This window comes from Rhinoderma darwinii, chromosome 1 (assembly GCF_050947455.1).
Source record: "Rhinoderma darwinii isolate aRhiDar2 chromosome 1, aRhiDar2.hap1, whole genome shotgun sequence".
NCBI lineage: Eukaryota > Metazoa > Chordata > Amphibia > Anura > Rhinodermatidae > Rhinoderma > Rhinoderma darwinii.
The window spans coordinates 279,780,766-279,798,907 of NC_134687.1; the positions used below are offsets into that span (position 1 = coordinate 279,780,766).

Sequence of the window (18,142 nt, forward strand, 5' to 3'; positions counted from 1 at the left end):
CCATTGAAAGCAATGGGCAGACGTTTGTCTGTTCACACGAGGCGTATATTTACGCGCCGCTGTCAAATGACGGCGCGCAAATAGACGCCCGCGTCAAAGAAGTGACCTGTCACTTCTTTGGCCGTAATTGGAGCCGCTATTCATTGACTCCAATGAATAGCAGCGCTAATTACGGCCGTAATTGACGCGGCGTTCAAGCGCCTGCACATGCCGGTACGGCTGAAATTACGGGGATGTTTTCAGGCTGAAACATCCCCGTAATTTCAGCCGTTACGGACCCCCGCCGTGTGAACATACCCTTAGAGCTATTACTTGTGTATATGTCATAAACGTAATGCAAAGGGGGCCTAATGTGCCATCTAAACATAGTAAGGCTGGGTTCACACATCGCAGTCAAAATGCATTTTGTCATAAAAAAAACACGCATTTTTAACACGATATGTGAACCCAGCCTAAAACTTGCACACACAAAAACAAGATAGAACACAGATTTATACAATTGCAGAAAAAAAACAGACAAGCACAGTCATGAGGGGATTAACTGCCGCGCATCGTCTTTAGGTGATGCATTCCATTAATATGTACAGTAATATAAAGATATGAGAACTTGAGACCGCACAATGTCCCGCTCTCCACTACTACGCTGACTGAACGGCGAAATAACGACACCGCTTCACCTCTCCGGCTACACCCAGCGAGGGGCGGGACTAGAGCCGACGATACCTGCAGTTAACCCCGCCCCTCACACTGTCAGTCACGTGTGCCTAGTGGGTGGAGAGTAGAGTCAGCTGAGCCGCGGCCATTTTGTGTGTCTCTGTCCGGTGACAGAAGAGTCCGCTGGGGCCCGAAGCAGTGCACGGACATGGCGCTCCGCATGGTTAAAGGCAGTATTGACCGTATGTTCGATAAGAATCTGCAGGACCTGGTTAGAGGAATCCGCAATCACAAAGAGGATGAGGTGAGAGACTTGCAAGTGGGGTGATGGGGTGTTATGGGAACTGGGGGACTGTGCTGGGGGCGTGAGTACGGTGGGTGGGGAGTGCGGTATAGATCGGTGTAGATAACCCGTGCTTGAGGTGTCATCTGACCAGTGGGTGGACATGCTCTAGCTGGGGAGGAGGGCACTCGTACACCTGGTTAGGTGGCAGCAGGGAAAGCTGGGCTTTGTGGTGTCATTTCGAAGAGCCTGGTTAGTTTGCAGCTGGTTAGTTGGGAGTGAGGGAGATTTTCCTATCTGAGCGGATGATGTGGCATCGTGTAGTGGATGATGTCAATGAATGGAGTGGCTGCTTGTTTGCATCAGATCACTGACAGGGAACGGCTTCCATGACCTGCAGGAGCCATTGATGCAGCCACTTCGTTATATAATGGGTATAAATGTGTGGCACATGTTGCTTTTCTCGTGCTAACGTTCAATGGATCGATTTTTCTATTCTGTAGATTTGATAACTATTATTTTCTGACCATACTTTCTCCATTTTATGGGTTATTTATAAAGCCCCCTTCACGTAGACGTGACTTCACCAGGCCTGTGCTTTGTTTTTTCACTCTAAATCCATATGCCAATATAACGAAGCTGACCGATCCAGCTTATTTACCATATCCCGACTCCAGATATGTATGGTATCGCCACGGGCTTCGTTATAAATGTCCCCTCTATCCGGCACGACGAGGACCCTTGCGCCTCGTACATAAACCCAACGCAGAGGAACTTCACTAACTCCATTAAGGTCTGGAAACGGCACCGTTGCCTATTTCCCTGACTACCATAGATCAGCATGGAAAGAGCTGCTACCTGATTGGTTGCTAAGGGCAACTACTCCACTTTCCACATTCGACGACCCTTTTTGATATTCCGTAACAAAGAGCAGTTCTGCAGACCCGGCGTAAATGTATTACATGGTTGACCGTTCATTTGAATTGCTGTCGGGTAATACTACGTTACCCCTGCGGCAGCCGGTACAGGAATAAATGGCAGGTCGCAAGGGTTTCAGACCAGCGGGCCTCTCCGTGGTTAACACTGTTGCTTTGCAGCACTGGGGTCTGACAGTAAGGGTATGTTCACACGACCTATTTTCAGACGTAATGGAGTCGTTTAACGGCTTGAATTACGCCTGAAAAGACGGCTCCAATATGTCGGCAAACATCTGCCCATTACTTGCAATGGGTCTTACGATATTCTGTGCAGGCGAGGTGTAATTTTACAAGTCGCTGTCAAAAGACGGCGCGTAAAAATGTCAGCGTCAAAGTAGTACAGGACACTTCATGGGATGTAATTGGAGCCGTTTTTCATTGACTCCATTGAAAAATAGCTCCAATTACATCCGAAATGGACGCCGCAAAAAACGCAGGCACTTGTAAAAACGTCTGAAATTCACGAGCTGTTTTCGCCTGAAAACAGCTCCGTAATTTCAGACATATTTTGCGTTGCCGTGTGAACATACCCTTACATTTGCATGGAGTTTGCATGTTCTCCCTGTGTTTGGTGGATTTCCCTCCGTAGTCCTATAAAAACGCCGTACAGATATTGAAATCTACATTGTGAGCCCTACTCGGAACAGTGAGTGATTGCAACTTCTTTACAGCGCTGCTAGCAATATAAAAGCAATAGAAATAAATAATAGAAGTCGTTCATGAGTCAATCCCTTTAAAGTGGTTTTCCCAGAATGGACAGTTATCGCCTATCCGCAGGATAGTTGATAAATGGCTGATTTCTTGGACCCCCAACTATCGCAATTCCCGAATGCTCACTGCACCCCCTGCAAAGAGGAGGAGCTTTAATGGAGCGGTGGCCGCGCATGCCAACTGCTTCTTTATTCACTGTCTATAGGGCCGACAGAGACAAGAGTGCAGTGGCTATTGAATGACTGCTAGCAGAGATCTTGAAAACCATGATGAATTGATACGGAAAGTATATGTGACTGATGCTTGTTTTACCTGGCTGTTTCTGTCAGTCCCGTAGACTTAGACTGGAGTAGCAGTGCGCATGCTCGACCACCTCGCCTCTCACTGTCCTCACTCCAGTAGAGCAGTGAGGAGGAATGGGGGTTCAGGGACCCTGTTCTTGCAGTTGGTGGTGGTCACAGTGTTGGGGGAGGGGGGGTCCCAGCGATCAGACAACTGGTACCTATTCTGTGGATATGTCTGCCACATTCTTCATAGCGCTGCCACGTTTTCAGAGTACCAAGCCATTTTAAGCAGGTCCGTCACTACTTTATGCCATCCATGAGGGCAGCATAAGGCCCCACGCACGGCCGGCCGCTGACTGGCAGCCGCATTTTCGGACCGTGCTCCCATACAAAGTATGGGAGCACGGCCCGCAAAATGCGAAAGAACGGACATGTTCCATAATTCCCGGAACATTTCCACGGCACTGACACCCTTCCGTAGTGCTACGGAAAGGTGTCAGTGTTCAATGAAAGTGAATGGCTCCGTTTTTGCGGTCCGCAAAAATTGAGTTTTTTTGCTGTCGTGTGCATGGGGCCTAAAGAAGTGATCGGAAAGCTAATTTCAGCAATGCTATACTTTCTTTAGTAATGTTCAGTAGTTTATAAGTATTTAGATTTTTTACGTATTGCGCATGGCCAGCGATGCAGGGCTCGAAGTCCAAGTATATTCATATATTCACACTACATCTTAAAGAAGTGAGAGATCTGCTTTTACCATTCAGTTGGTGACTAATGTGTCTTGTGAGAGGTTCCATGCGTATGAACTATAAATGTAAAAAAAAAAAATCACCATTGAGAATACATGTTTTAGTTGCAGTCGTGGCAGATTTTGTTGTCGAAATTTCTGCTACTGAAAATGAGTTCCATTCATCTGAATGTGGTTGTTTCTGGAGCAGGTGTAAGGATTTCTGCGACACAATCTACCGTGTGTGACTGAACCCTCGTACTCTATAATTTTAAAAAAATGGCGCAACTTGGCATTGTTGAACCTCTAATTCTTTTAATTGTTGACTTTGATCAAGTCATTGTGGATCTCTGATACTTACATCCTATCATGCTCTTTGTATCCCAGAAAATCGCCTTCCTGTTCTGTAAAGTTGTGTAGTTTCTATTACAAAAAAAAAGCGACACTCTAAAACCACTTCTAAAGCCTCATACACACAGCCATATTACTGATCCATGCTGTACCTCCGTTTGCTTCAGATTGTTTATGTCACAAGAGGCTTCTTTTCCTCATGGATTCTTTATAAATCTGTGATAAAAATATCATCGCATCAAGCATATTCAGTTCTCTGCTTGAAGCCAAGGAAAGTCAATGGGAGCCGATCACCACTTCTAACAATGTTTGAGAGTTTAGCATCAGGACAGTATTTCTTGCACTGTTAGGCCCTGTTCACACAGTCTTTTGCAGGCAGAAAAAAAATCTACCTCAGAATTCCTTTTTTGCCGGTGTTTTCGAGGCGTTTCTTGCCCGCAGCAATTAAAGCTAATGTAAGGACCGCGGTGAAAAAAACGCTTTCAAACGAGCACCACTGCTTTTTTTCCTCGCGAGTGGCTAAAAGCCTCCAGGGAAAAAAACAAAACACCTGCCTCCCATTGAAATCAATGTGGGGCGGTCTCAAAGTTTTTTTGGCGCTGATTCAAATGCAGTTTCTGCGTCAAAATCGGCACCAAAAAACGCTCAAATTGACCTGCGGTGTCATTTATTTATTTTTTAATCCGCAGCATGTGTATTGTATCTGCGTAATTGCTACTTTTGTGTTGTCCACTTTCCCTATTGAATTTAATGCGGAGGTAAAACCTGCATCAAATAGCAGATGTTGCGTTTTTACAGCGGCAAAGCTGCAATTCCGCTGCAAAATCTTATACATACTCTGCATTTTGTGCTTTTCTTTGTCCAGGCTGGCCTCCTGGGTTGATGTTTTATCCCATGTGATTGATGCAGTGGTGACATGGGACAAAATGTTATCCCAGGAGGGATGCATGACATCAGTGTGTGTTTTTTTTTTTTTTTTTTGTTTAAATGTGCAGTTTTCCGCAGAAGACATACCGGCCGTAAAACTGCACCACAATTTGGTGTGGTTCTTGGTCCGGAATTCCCTGAGTCCACCAGGGCAGATATTCTGCATACTTTTGCGCAGCGTATCCGCCCTGTGGTAAGTTAATTTCACTGGTACAAATATTTCAAACGGGTGTTTCCCTCTAATATCATTCTATAACTTGACCGACAAATGCCAAATGGCAACATATATTACACATATACTCCTCAATATTAAAATTGCAACACCAAGAAGGGCAAGCCGTAAAGTTCTGCAAATCAAGGAAGTGGCAGGTGTCGCTAAGATCTGCAAATGATCACATTTTCAAGCACCTAACTCCAATCTGTGGCATATAGAAGGGGTATAAAAACCAGATTGAAAGCAAAGGTTTTTTAGCGACATGAAACCTCAAAAATATGATCAAGTGATGTGGGATGATTGTGCGATGCCTCCTGTTCATTGACGTGCTAGTTATCGCCGCTAGTCGCTAACTGAGAGGGACAGAATACTTGAACTGAGAGATCTTGGTTGATCACTCTGGCCGATCACTACGCGCCTAAGTCGAGATGTCAGCACTGTTCAACGTTACTTGGACATTGGGAGAAGAACAACATGGAAATGACAGCAAGAGATGCATGGAGGTGAACCTCTGCACGGACGGATTGTCTGATTGAAAAAATGGTGGGTAGGGATCCATTCTGTACTGCAAGTAAAATTGGACGTCACATCCTAAGCCTAGGACAGCAACCAGTGTCGCCACAAACCATCAGATGGTGTTTGCATGACATCGGGCTACGAGCCAGACGACCAGCTACAGGCGTTCCATTAACCACACGCCGCCGCTCTCAAAGGCTATCCTGGTGCACAGCAGGATGGCAATGGAGGTCTATCCTCTTCAGCGATAAGTCTCACTTTTTTGTTTCGGACGCAATGATAGTCGGAGTTTGGTCTGGAGATCACGTGGGCATCGCCATAAAGAGGCCTTCACGAGGGAACGTCACACCGGTCCTACTCCTGGGATTATGGTCTGGGGTGTCATAATGTTCTGTAGCCGGACCGCTTTAGTGTTCATTTCAGCTCGGCGCTACATTAATTTGGTCGTGAAACCAGTGCTACGGCCATTTCTCCAAAGTATTCTCAGAGGTAGGTTTTTCAACAGGACAGCGCCAGGCCGCATGTTGCTCGTGCTACTGTGAGCAGCCTGCGTGGCCTAAACGTGCTACCATGGCCTGCAGCGTCTCCGGACTTGTCTCCCATCGAGCACGTCTGGGACGTCATTGGTCGGCAATTGCAATGAGATTTGCCAGCATCCAATCTTGATGATTTACGTGCCCAAGTGCTTAAAGCGTGGCATAAACTTTTGAGACTGAGTAAATCAAGATGCTTGGAATATTTTGTTTTCATTTTTTTTTTTTAATCATTTGCATATAATTAAGTTGTCCGGTGATTTCCTCAATTCCAAAATGTTTTCTCCTTGGTCTTGCAATTTCAATGTTAAGTGTAGAAGCTGTAGCAGCATGGGGGAGATTATACAGCTGTAATGAGCAGTGTAATTGAGAATCCATCACTGGGGTGACATACAACGCTTAGCATGTCTGTGTGTGTGTCTCACTTACTCTGCTCCTGCTACCCCCTCTCTTCTCCATGGACTTCTATGGGCAGCGTGTCTGTGTCTTTCTCACCTTGCTCCCCTTTCCCCTATCCATAGACATCAGTTCCCCTGCTTCACCACCACAGAGAAAGTGAAGCATACACTGCCTACTGAAGTCAATTGGCTGTCTGTGTAGCACGCAGAATTTTGCGATGGATATCACCTCTTGCGTTGCCAAAGGTAAAATACGCGGTAGAAAGCCACACAAATATGAGCATGCTTTTCTGCAATTTTTTATATTTTTATTGCACCATGTTTGGATGGCGTTTTGAAAATGGTGGCGATTTTACTACGTCTGAACTTGGCCTTTTGAATTTGTCATTCTAAATGGGGCGTTTTGCTGTTGGCATTAAAGAGTTAAGAAGAACCTGTCTGGTCGTTTTAGGACCCTAAACCACCATCATTATTACAGAAATAGATTTTTTCTAAACCTGCCCCTGTATGCTAAACCTGATGCAAACTATCACATCTAAGTTATGAACCGAGATGTGATGGATCCAGTTATCCATCACATCTAAGTCTGTCAGAGACACGCAGGACCTGCCAACACTGAACCAGGACGGACGTATTCAGTGTAAAGCAAACGATACAGCTGCTCTGTATAGAGCAAACAGAACAGCTGTATCTCCAAAAGTAAAAAGATTTTTTAATAAAGATTACAAAGTTACAGTAAACACACTGACTAATCTCATCCATCCATCCAACGTGCCGTATGCAAATTGCCATTGAAGAATCATATGGATGATGACCCGATCTGGTAGCGTGATGCAGTCTGGGCTCCACCCCGCGACTGATTTACATCACTACTAGCATCCTCTAAGGGTATGTTCACACGCTTAGCAAAAAAGTCTGAAAATACGGAGCTGGTTTCAAGGGAAAACGGCTCCTGATTTTCAGATGGTTTTTTGAGCAACTTTCGTTTTTTACGGCCGTTTTTGGAGCGGTTTTCAATAGTCTATGTAAAAACAGCTCCAAAAAACGTCCCAAGAAGTGTCCTGCACTTCTTTTGACGAGCCGTCATTTTACGCGCCGTATTTTGACAGCGAATCGTAAAATAAAGGCTCGTGGGAACGGAACATCGTAAAACCCATTGCAGGCAATGGGCAGATGTTTGCAGGCGTAATGGAGCCGTCTTTTAAGGCGTAATACGAGGTGTAAAACGCCTGAATTCCGTCTGAAAATAGGTTGTGTGAACATACCCTAAAGCTTGCGCAGGAAGTGTTAGAACAGACTTTCTGCGTGCATAGTACAGCGATAAAGCCTGGCACAGTACAACGGGCTATTCCCTCCTTCTAAAGTGATGGCATGTTGCTAGTATATGCCATCACTTTATGATGGATGGGGTCTACCCTCTGGGACCTCCACCGCTCCTGAGGATAAAGAGACCTCAGCGGTGCTGTAGCGTTTCAACCCCCTTCACTGTTTTTCCTATACAGCGGCACCCCGGCTGCCTGCTGTTTAGGTGAATACTCATTAGTGTTGTTGGAAATTAGTCATTAGATGTATCCTGGCTGTACAATAATTAGGAGCTGCATGGATGGTATATTGTAGGGTTGCACGATGCATCGAAGCTTCGAGACTGTTTCGATACTGTGCACCCTCAAACGGATCAGTACCGTTCATGTATTTCGATACTGAGCTGTGCGGCCGCAGAGCTAAGTATAGTAACACATAAATGTTAGAGCGTTGCTGCGGTTGCGTAATACAGCCATTGACTCGCTCCTGAGTCCTGACAAGTGCGCGTGCGGTCAGCATGATGTTGCCGGCACTGAAGACCGAGAACATGGCGGGTGAAACACCGCCATGTTCTGTCTTCAGTTCCTGCGCCGCCGCTTATTAGTGCAGCGCTGTCCGCACAACCTCATGCTGACCAGGAACACACACTTAGGGTATGTACACACACAAAATCAAAAACCTCTGAAAATGCAGAGCTGTTATCAAGGGAAAACTGCTCTTGATTTTCAGAAGTTTTTTTTAAGCCACTCGCGATTTTTGCTGCTTTTTTTCACTGTAGATGACAGGTTACAGGGAGATTACGTGTCCTCTGCTGTAACTACCACCGAAACCATAACGAAGTGCAGGGATTGTGAATAGACATCCCGTGGAATGTCTATTCACTCTCTAAACACTTCAGTATTGTTAATGTGTTAGTATAAGACAGCACATAAGGATCTAGCAGGATCCCTATGCGCTGAGTAAATGAATGGAGAGGCGTGCATGACGCGGATTTAGACCAAGTGTAAAACGCCCACTTGGTGTACAGTAAAAATACGCCCACTTGGGCATTAAGAAAGCCATTAGCCTAAATCTAAAATCGCTAATAATGTGGTGAAAATAGATCATTTTTTTTTTAATAAAATGCACTGCTGTCACCTACATTACAGCGCCGATCTCCTTATGTAGGAGATAGGGCACTTATAATGTGGTGACAGAGCCTCTTTAAACTTTAAAGCAATGTTAAGTTAAAAAAAAAAATACACTTTTTACATTAAAATAAGTCCCAATACATAAAATATACACACATTCGGTATAAAATTTATAGCGCCATAGATGATTTTTACGCTGTCGTAAAATAAAAATGGCTTTCTTTCGCTTAGGCCTTATTTACACGAGCGTGGAGCATCTCAGACATGACAAACTGACGTTTTTTACGTCTGAGGTGCATCTGTGCGCTGCGGGACGCATCCCCCATAGCGGAATCTATGCAGGGATGCGTGACGTGTGAAAAAATAGGACATGTCCTATTTTCTCACAGATCCGTTCATACGGTCTGTTGAAACAACGGCTGTGTGAACGGCCGCATTGAATTTTGGAACGTCCGTGGGACGTTTAACACGCTCGTCTAAGTAAGGCCTAAATGTGAGCCACGAGGTAATATTATGAATTTTGAACCTCCATGTGCCTCACATTAAGGGCTTATTCAGACGAACGTGTAATACGTCCGTGCTACGCACGTGATTTTCACTCCTCACACGGCCCTATGTTAGTCAATGGGGCCGTTCAGACTGTCCGTGATTTTCACGCAGCGTATGTCCGCTGTGTAAAACTCACGCCATGTCCTATATTTGCCCGTTTTTCACGCATCACGCACCCATTGAAGTCAATGTGTGCGTGAAAACCGCGCACGGACGCACTTCCATGTGACGCACGTGATGCGCGCTACAGTAGTCAAAGCTATGAATGAAAACAGAAAAGCACCACGTGCTTTTCTGTTAACAAACATACAAACAGAGTGTCATAATGATGGCGGCTGAGCGAAAATCACACAGACACGCGGCTGACACACGGAGCTGTTATGGACCTTTTGCGTGAATCCGGCCTCATAGTAATTAACCCCATCATGTACCTCACACATTAACCTAATGTCTATTATGACTGAGGAAGATGATGGGGTTAATTCCGATTAATGTGAGGCACGTGGAGGTTCAAAATTCATCACACCTCGTGCCTCACATCAGAAAATGGAAGAACTTATTTTTTTTATTATTGGCAAAGTCTCGTTTTGGTATTTAGTATCGCGGTACTACAGGAAGTATCGATATCAAAGTCCAAATTCTGGTATCGTGACATCCCTAATAAATTGAGTGCGGAAATGATTGGTTATTTCTGCTCTGTTGAAGTGTTGTATTGTAACGTCAGCAGACAGCCATTTCTCATGTGATTTATAGGCATGACTGGCCATTTTGGATTCTGATATAGAATAATTTGAAAATGGTTATGCTGAGGGTAAAACTAAAATCTTAGGATACAAATGATGGCAGAGGAAACTTTTATAAAAAATGTATAGATCCCTTATTTTGTGTTTTTGTTAGCTCACGTGAATTCCAAAGTCTTCTGAGGGCTATACAGAAGAAGTGTCTACTTTATAATTGCTTGGTATCTTATGCTGTTACCATTGCTTACACAGGTTATATCATCACTACAAACTAAGGTAGGGTATTTGAGAAATAAGCCAAAAAGAGGGGGTAACTCCAGCAGCAAATATCCCGAGTGTTGGACTCCATTGTTTATCCTGTAACATCCCTGGCCCACCAGAAAGTCTTCTGGATAGTAATGACAGTCTGCAGGTCCTGACTCTAGTCCAGTCTTCTATAAACTAGTGTACCTTTTTAACCATTGTGTTGATACCTAAATTCTATTGTGTATACCTGTAATTATGTAACCTTTCTTCTATTGGGAAAGCTATGGCAGGAATTTCTAGGAAACTTTAATGCATAAAAGCCTTCATTGTTTAGTCACATTGAATAGGCTACTGACCGCTTCTTGTAGTTAAGTGGAATAAGTAATAATAGGGCACATCATGTTATTATAATGTTTTAAATGGAATCTAACGTTCCATACATCTAATGCTAATCGAATAGTAAATCTGATGTAGATGAGCTCTGTAATTTACTTACTGATAAACTTTGTTTTATCCATGCAAATTCTGTGTGAAGTTACTGCCACTAGGTGTCTCCCTTCCTGTCATCTACTGTCCCCTTTCCCCTGTTGACAAGCATAGTCCATCTCCATCCCTGGTTACAGACAGGCAGCAGAAGGTTGGGGGTGTGTCTCTTCACTGCCTGTCAATGCAAGTCTATGGAGAGGGGCAGAAGTAGGGAGAGAGTGTGACAGACACCTTGCGTACAAGTCTATGGATCAGGAAGGGATGAGTAGGAATCGGGGTGAGAAACAGTTTGCTGTTAAGATTTGTATGTCACCCCAATGCTGGCTTCTCCGCTACACTGCTCATTACTGCTGTATAATCTCCTCCGAGTTTAGAAGTTGCAGCTTCTATGTATATATATATTACTGTGCAAAAGTTTTAGGCAGTTGTGGAAAAATGCTGCAAAGTAAGAATGCTTCCAATAATAAGTGTTAATAGTTTTTGGTTTTTTTTTATCAATTAACATAATACAAAGTGAATGAAGAGAAATGAAATCAAATCAATATTTGGTGTGACCACCCTTTGCCTTCAAAATCTCATCAGTTCTTCTAGGTACACTTGCACAGTCATGTATTTTGTGTGATTATAGTCATGTGTATGATTAACCAAATCTACCAAACGGGTGATCATGATAGTCGTATTTGGAGTAGGTTGAAAGGCATTAACTGTAAGGCTGGATTCACACACACTATTTACGGACGTAATTCGGGTGTTTTAGCCCCGAATTACGTCCGAAAATGCGGCTCATAAGCGTCGGCAAACATCTGCCCATTCATTTGAATGGGTTTTACGACGTACTGTGCCGACGGTCATTTTTTTTTACGCGCCGCTGTCAAAAGGCGGCGCGTAAAAAAGACGCCCGCGTCAAAGAAGTGCCTGTCACTTCTTCAGACGTAAATGGAGCCGTTTTCCGCGACGTAAAAAGTCTATGGCATCGGAATAAGGCCCGTTAGTGACCGACGTAGAAACACGATGGGCCGGTCACTAACTGGTTAATGTATCATCAGATGGTTTAGAGGAGAAATAGTATTTTCTTGCTCCAGGGCTTCCCATTGTTTAGATTTGCTGTGGAAATGCCAATCCAGTAAACCGGTAAGAATTGAGGTTGAATTTTAACTTAAAAGTGGGAAGAGCAGCTCTTCCTTTTTGTTTTCGGGCACAAGTGAGTGCTGCCTAAGAATTATAGAGGAATTGTGGTAGCGCTTCCATTTTGAGAGCGTTTATCTGACCAAACGAGGAGAGTAGACCGCCTGATCCTGGCGATGTCACTGCACGCAGGGGCACAAGGTGCTATCAAAGAGCACGTAAATTAACGGGCTTCTGGCATTTTACTTTTTGGGGGACCTTCACTGGAGTTTTAGAAAAAGCCATTATTGGACAGTATGTGGAATGACATGGGTTGTCTTTCCTTTGATCAATAATGCTACAATTGGTGCATACAAGCATGATTGTGAAGAGAGATTTGCAGTTGTTGTTTTTTTCCACAGTTCTTACTCCCTCAATTGAATTTCTGTATATTTAAAATGGGGGAAAGTCAACAAAGGTGTGTTGGGTAATGCATATTTACCTGAAGGTTTATTTCTTCCACCAAGCAACTCTTTGTAAAATGGCTCAGCTTATATAAAAGTGTGTGTGTAGAGCTAGCAATTTTAGGCCAGGTTCACACAGTGTTTTTTGCATGCTGATTGCAACTCCTTTCAACATGGGAATCAGCGGGGAAAAGCCTCGCTTTTGGCTGTCACAGCTTTCAATGGGAATCGGTTATGTATTTAGTAGCCTATGGGTGACTGATGCGACTGTTAAGGCATACTATACAGCCTCCGTTTAACGTGTACGTCGTGGGACTTACCTGGCGTATATGTCAAACGGAGACCATAAAAGCCTGTTCCTTAACGCTTGACCCCAGAGCAGCACTGGCATGAGCCACGTGGCATTTTGCATAGAAAATACTACGACTAACTGCCCCTTGCTTTTGACAGTTGTAGCATTTCCTATGCTTTATGCCAAGTGAATGTTAGCGGTGGTCATTGCCTAGTAGAGGACAAGTCATCCCTGAAATTGCAGCATTCAGGTATGTAAAAATTTTAGGAGATCCATTTCTACCATGTCCTTATGGCCATGATAAGTGGGACCTGTAAAACTGTTGAGATTCACTGTATTAAACTGGATGTCAAACATTTGAGTTCAGAGCTTTTGTCGGCATATTACCTGTTTCACCTAGCTGCTTTCTCCCTGAGCTGGATAAATAGACACGAGTCTGCCTTAAATATTTCATGACTGCTTACCTTTCTTCCGAGAACAAATGTTATCCAATATTGCACACGCAGATCTAATTTCCTACTGCTCACACAAACTAGAGGATGCTCATGAGTCCTGATATACATACTCACTTATATATATGTGTGTGTGTGTGTGTGTGTGTGTGTGTAATATACCATATACACAAGCTTAAATCCTTGCTTTTTCTATGCTCCATAAGTAGAGTGGGCGGTCCTAATGATTGACCGCTATCTTTACATGCATCTTTATACGGCTATTGCCGGCAGTCATTAAATGAGACCGCCTACCGGTTTCCTAAGCATAGCAAATGCAGGGATTTAAATGAACAAGATATACTGAATCTTTTGCCACAACCATATATATCAGTTCCTCCTGCTCTACAGCATGATGCCCATAGCTTTGACAAAAATTAACCGTAAACTTGATATTTTGTACGTCAACAAACTGATGTCACACACACACACACACACACACACACACACACACACACACACACACACACACACACACACACACACACACACACACACACACACACACTGAAAGAAGATATATAAGTGCGTTCAGCATATATTCTAGAGGCTGTGTTGTAGGAACCTTAGACGCTTTTGCCCATATTTTAATTTTCGTTTAGCAGCAATCTGAGATTGTGTTGTTTGTGTTTTTTTTTTTTAAGGGATATTAATTGTTATCCTTTTTGTTTCACTTTTGGCTTCGTTCACATATGCGCTCGGTCTTAAGTTCCCTCTGAGTATTTCATCGCAACGGAGCCCTGACGGACACAAACGCAAACCATACCTTCACCATGACTGATCCGGTGCAAATGGTTTGTTTGTCTCCGTTGTGCAAGGGTTCAGTCGTTTTGATGGAATGAATAGCGTATTCAACGACACTATTGATTCCGTCAAAACTATGGAACCTTTGCACAACACAGACAAACGGGAACCATTGGCACCAGATCCGTCACCATTGAAATCAATGGTAATGGAAACGGAAACCTATGGCTTCCGTTTGTGTCTGTCAGGGCTCCGTTCTGTTGGAACGGAGCCCTAGCGCAGATGTGAATGAAGCCTTATACATTCGTATTATACTTCAGTTATATACTTTCTTTACATTTGCATCATTGTTTTCTTTCAACCAGGCAAAGTATATCTCTCATTGTATCGATGAAATCAAACAAGAACTTAAACAAGACAACATTGCTGTGAAAGCCAATGCCGTCTGCAAGTTGAACTATGTGAGTAATTGTCTTTTCTATTATGTGCTAATTGTTTTTCTGCCCACTTTTCGTATTTTTCTACAGTACAAATTTGAATACAATTAATCATTATTTCTAAATAAAAATTTTACCATTTACACCCAATTGTGAATTATAAGTACTAACTATAGGAAATAATGAAAGTCCAGGCACATCTGTTAGGATTGTGGATTATGCTTAAGGCCAAGTCCACACGTAGTGGAAAGAAATCCACAGCAATTCTGCAGCGTAAAAAAAAAAAGTAAAAAACCGCACTTTTATTTTTAAATTTTATTTTTTTATTCTAGAAGGCCAATGTACTTTTTACATTATGCAACTAGATGGATAATGTTAGGCAAGCAGAAAACAGTACTAGATATTTTACCACAAGCTTCCAGATATTTCCCTTAGTCTTAGCATAGAAGAGCACTGACAGATCATGCAGTACAGCTGCTCGTGATATAAGGCTGGGGCTAGAAATAGACCTTTTTTTTTTTTTTTTGAGGAGAGAAAATTAATCGCGGTCCATAGGAATGTATTGGGCTACAGCTAATTTATATCCCTACAATAAAATCGCTGTGATAGATCGTGGTCCATAGGAATGTATTGAGTAGCTTGAAAATCTCTTCAAAATCACTCCAGTCAATCAATTTCCTAGTATTTTTTTTATTTTATTTTTTTTATATTTCTACATGCTGGGATTTTAGAGCTGCACACACGTCAGGAGAGATTTTGAAGAGATTTTCAAGTTAAAGCGGTAACACGTTTTTTTTTTGTAGTGAGATAAATTTAATCCATTTCCATGAACAGCGATTTATAGCTGTCCCTAACCACAGCCTTAGGCCTCATGAACACGACTGTGCTTTTGAACTACGTTTGAACTAAACGGTTCTGTAAATCGACAGAACATGAGGTATTGGGCAGACAAAAATCCACATTGGATGAGAGACAGTCATACCCAGTATCCTCAGAAGGTGAACGTTTGGGCCGGACTATTGCTCAATCATATTGTAGGACCATTTTTCATTGAAGGAAACATAAATGCAGAAAATGACTGCAATTTGCTAAGAAACCAAGTGATACCAGCAATTCAAAATATTGCTGGAGAAGCTTTCCGCAATGTTTGGTATCAGCAGGTTGGAGCTCTGCGAGCTCGAAATCTTCTGAACGATAATTTTCCTGATCAAAGGATTGGTAGAAGAGGTCCGATAGAATGGCCACCGAGATCACCAGATCTGACCCCTTTTAGACTTTTTTTTTTTTACTGGGGGTATTTAGAAAGTAAATCTATGAGACCAGGATCGCAAACTTAGAGGAGCTGCAGGAATTCAATCACACCAGATGTCATAAATAACGTTATCGACACGTTTTACGTTTGCTTAGGACACTGTCAAGTTGCTGAAGGAAATCCGTTCGAACATTTGATTTAATACAGTAATTGTTATGTTTGTACTAATACGCATAATACATATCCTCGGTCTAGCTTTGGTTGGCCGGACCATGCACGCGCGGGCGCACACGCCGCACAGAGAGGGTTTTGAGTTGTTAAGTACCGGGGGAATGACTAACCTCGGGGTCCTTATCTCGGGCTGTAGACACACACACTCACACTCTTTGGGTAATGCTAACAGGGTAAAATGTGGGTTCCGTTTACTGGCTATCGGTGCTTGCTTGCTCTTTTCAAAAGGTTCTATGCTTGGTAATGTATGAGGACGACCGGTTGTTACGATCGTTCATCCCCATACATTTCCATCATATCTGCAGCACAAGGAGACGTGCTGCCGACAACTGTAATATTTATTGCAGTATAAACTATACAATCAGCCGATAAACTTCTGGTTTACAGCCTGCTACTGAACGATATACTTTCGGTGATTACTGAAAGGGAGAGTAGTGTCCTCTGAGCCGCTGTCATAACCTAGTGCTCAGTGTTGCCAGATCTCAATTACAAATAAGACTAGTGGCAACAAAATAAAGTTTATTTATAAGCATCATTCACTGGTAATGGACTTGTTGTTCATATACAAGAGCAACTAGATAAGGGCCTGTTCAAATTAGCGTTGGCTTTTCGTTGAGGGGTTCTGTCGGAGCTTTCCGTTGTGGAACTTTGCAACGGAAAGTCAAACGTTTGTCACCGTTCCGGCAGGTTTCAGTTTTTTTTTCGATGGAATCAATAGCGCAGTCAACTGAACCCCTCAACGGAAAGCCAACACTGATGTGAACCGGCCCTTACGCTGGGGGATACAACTATTTTCTTAAAGGCAATTCAGAAATATATACAACGTATCACCCAGTGAGGGTCTGAACAGCATAGTCTGGCACAAGATCAACACGAGCAATCTATGTCTGCAATAGGTGCGGTACTGTGCTCTAAAGGGATAACTCACCAATACCTTACAGTTTTGCCTTTGGGAGCATAGATTTCGATGCGTACATTTCTTTCCTTCTCTCTTCCCATTTAACTGTCAATATTATACCAATGTAATGTGGCATGATGTTAAATGAGATTTGAAATGGGGTGTTCTTAATCAATGGACTGTTCACCCTATCCCTGCTAGGTAACTTATACCTTCCTAAGCCGGTTTATTTATCCAATCTAGAGATCCTTTGATCCAAACGCTTCTTGCCCTTCTTTTCTTTTTTTATTTTCCCTTCCCCTCCCCTTTTTTGTTATACGACGATACTTAGAGTAGTATTGCGATACTGGATACCAAAACGATACTTTGCCTACAATAATAAAAAAAAAACCTCAAAGATATAAAGTCCTTCCATTTTCTGATGAAGCATAGGGTGTTATTAATTTTGAACCTCCATGTGCCTCACATTAATAGTAATTAACCCTATCCTGTACCTCACATTAACCCAATGTTGCCCACTACAACTGTGAGTGAGGTACTTGATGGGATCACTTACTATAATTAGAAATGGCACCATTGGGTTAATGTGTGAGGGAAATGATGTGGTTAATTCACATGGTTGTGTTCGGTGCGTGAGATACAGACCGCATGTCACCCGCTATGCCTAGATCCAATATAGTTTAGAAGCCGGGCTTTCATACTGAAAACATGATTACCCTACAGGACCGTATTCCCGCGAGGAGGCAGTGACACATAGCATCATGGATGACTATGATGCTAGGAGCCCGGTTTTCTGAACTATGTTGGATCCAGGAATAGCGGGCGACTTATGCCATGCTCACACGGTTTTTTGACGTGGAAACCGCGTCTGAGAAAGCGCCAAAAAAGTCTGAAAATGCCTTCCATTGATTTGTCCCGCAAGCGTTTACAGAGAATCGACATGCCCTATCTTCGGGTGTTTAGGCCTCTGACCTCCCATTGACATCAATGGGAGGCAGAGAAAGCGTATTTTGCGGTGTTTTTGCCCGTGGCGCCCAAACGGCGCGAGCGGAAAACGCGGCAAACGGCGTGCAGGCAGATCAAAATCTGCCTCAAAATTCCAAATGGAATTTTGAGGCAGAATTTTCTGCCTGCAAAAAAAAACTGTGTGAACAGGACCTTCCGGTCTGTATCTCACGCACCGAACACAATCATGTGAATTAAC

The 18,142-nt window shown here is 43.2% G+C and overlaps 1 protein-coding gene across 1 annotated transcript in view; it reads left to right on the plus strand.

The window, feature by feature from the left end:
* The first annotated feature begins 765 nt into the window (after nt 1–765).
* The window catches only part of AP3D1 (adaptor related protein complex 3 subunit delta 1), a 147,107-nt gene continuing 129,730 nt past the window's right edge, over nt 766–18,142 (plus strand). The window contains exons 1-2 of the mRNA XM_075864439.1: nt 766–958; nt 14,486–14,581. Coding sequence (XP_075720554.1) covers nt 863–958; nt 14,486–14,581 — 192 coding nt within the window. The 5' untranslated portion in view covers nt 766–862. The remainder of the gene's footprint in view (nt 959–14,485; nt 14,582–18,142) is intronic.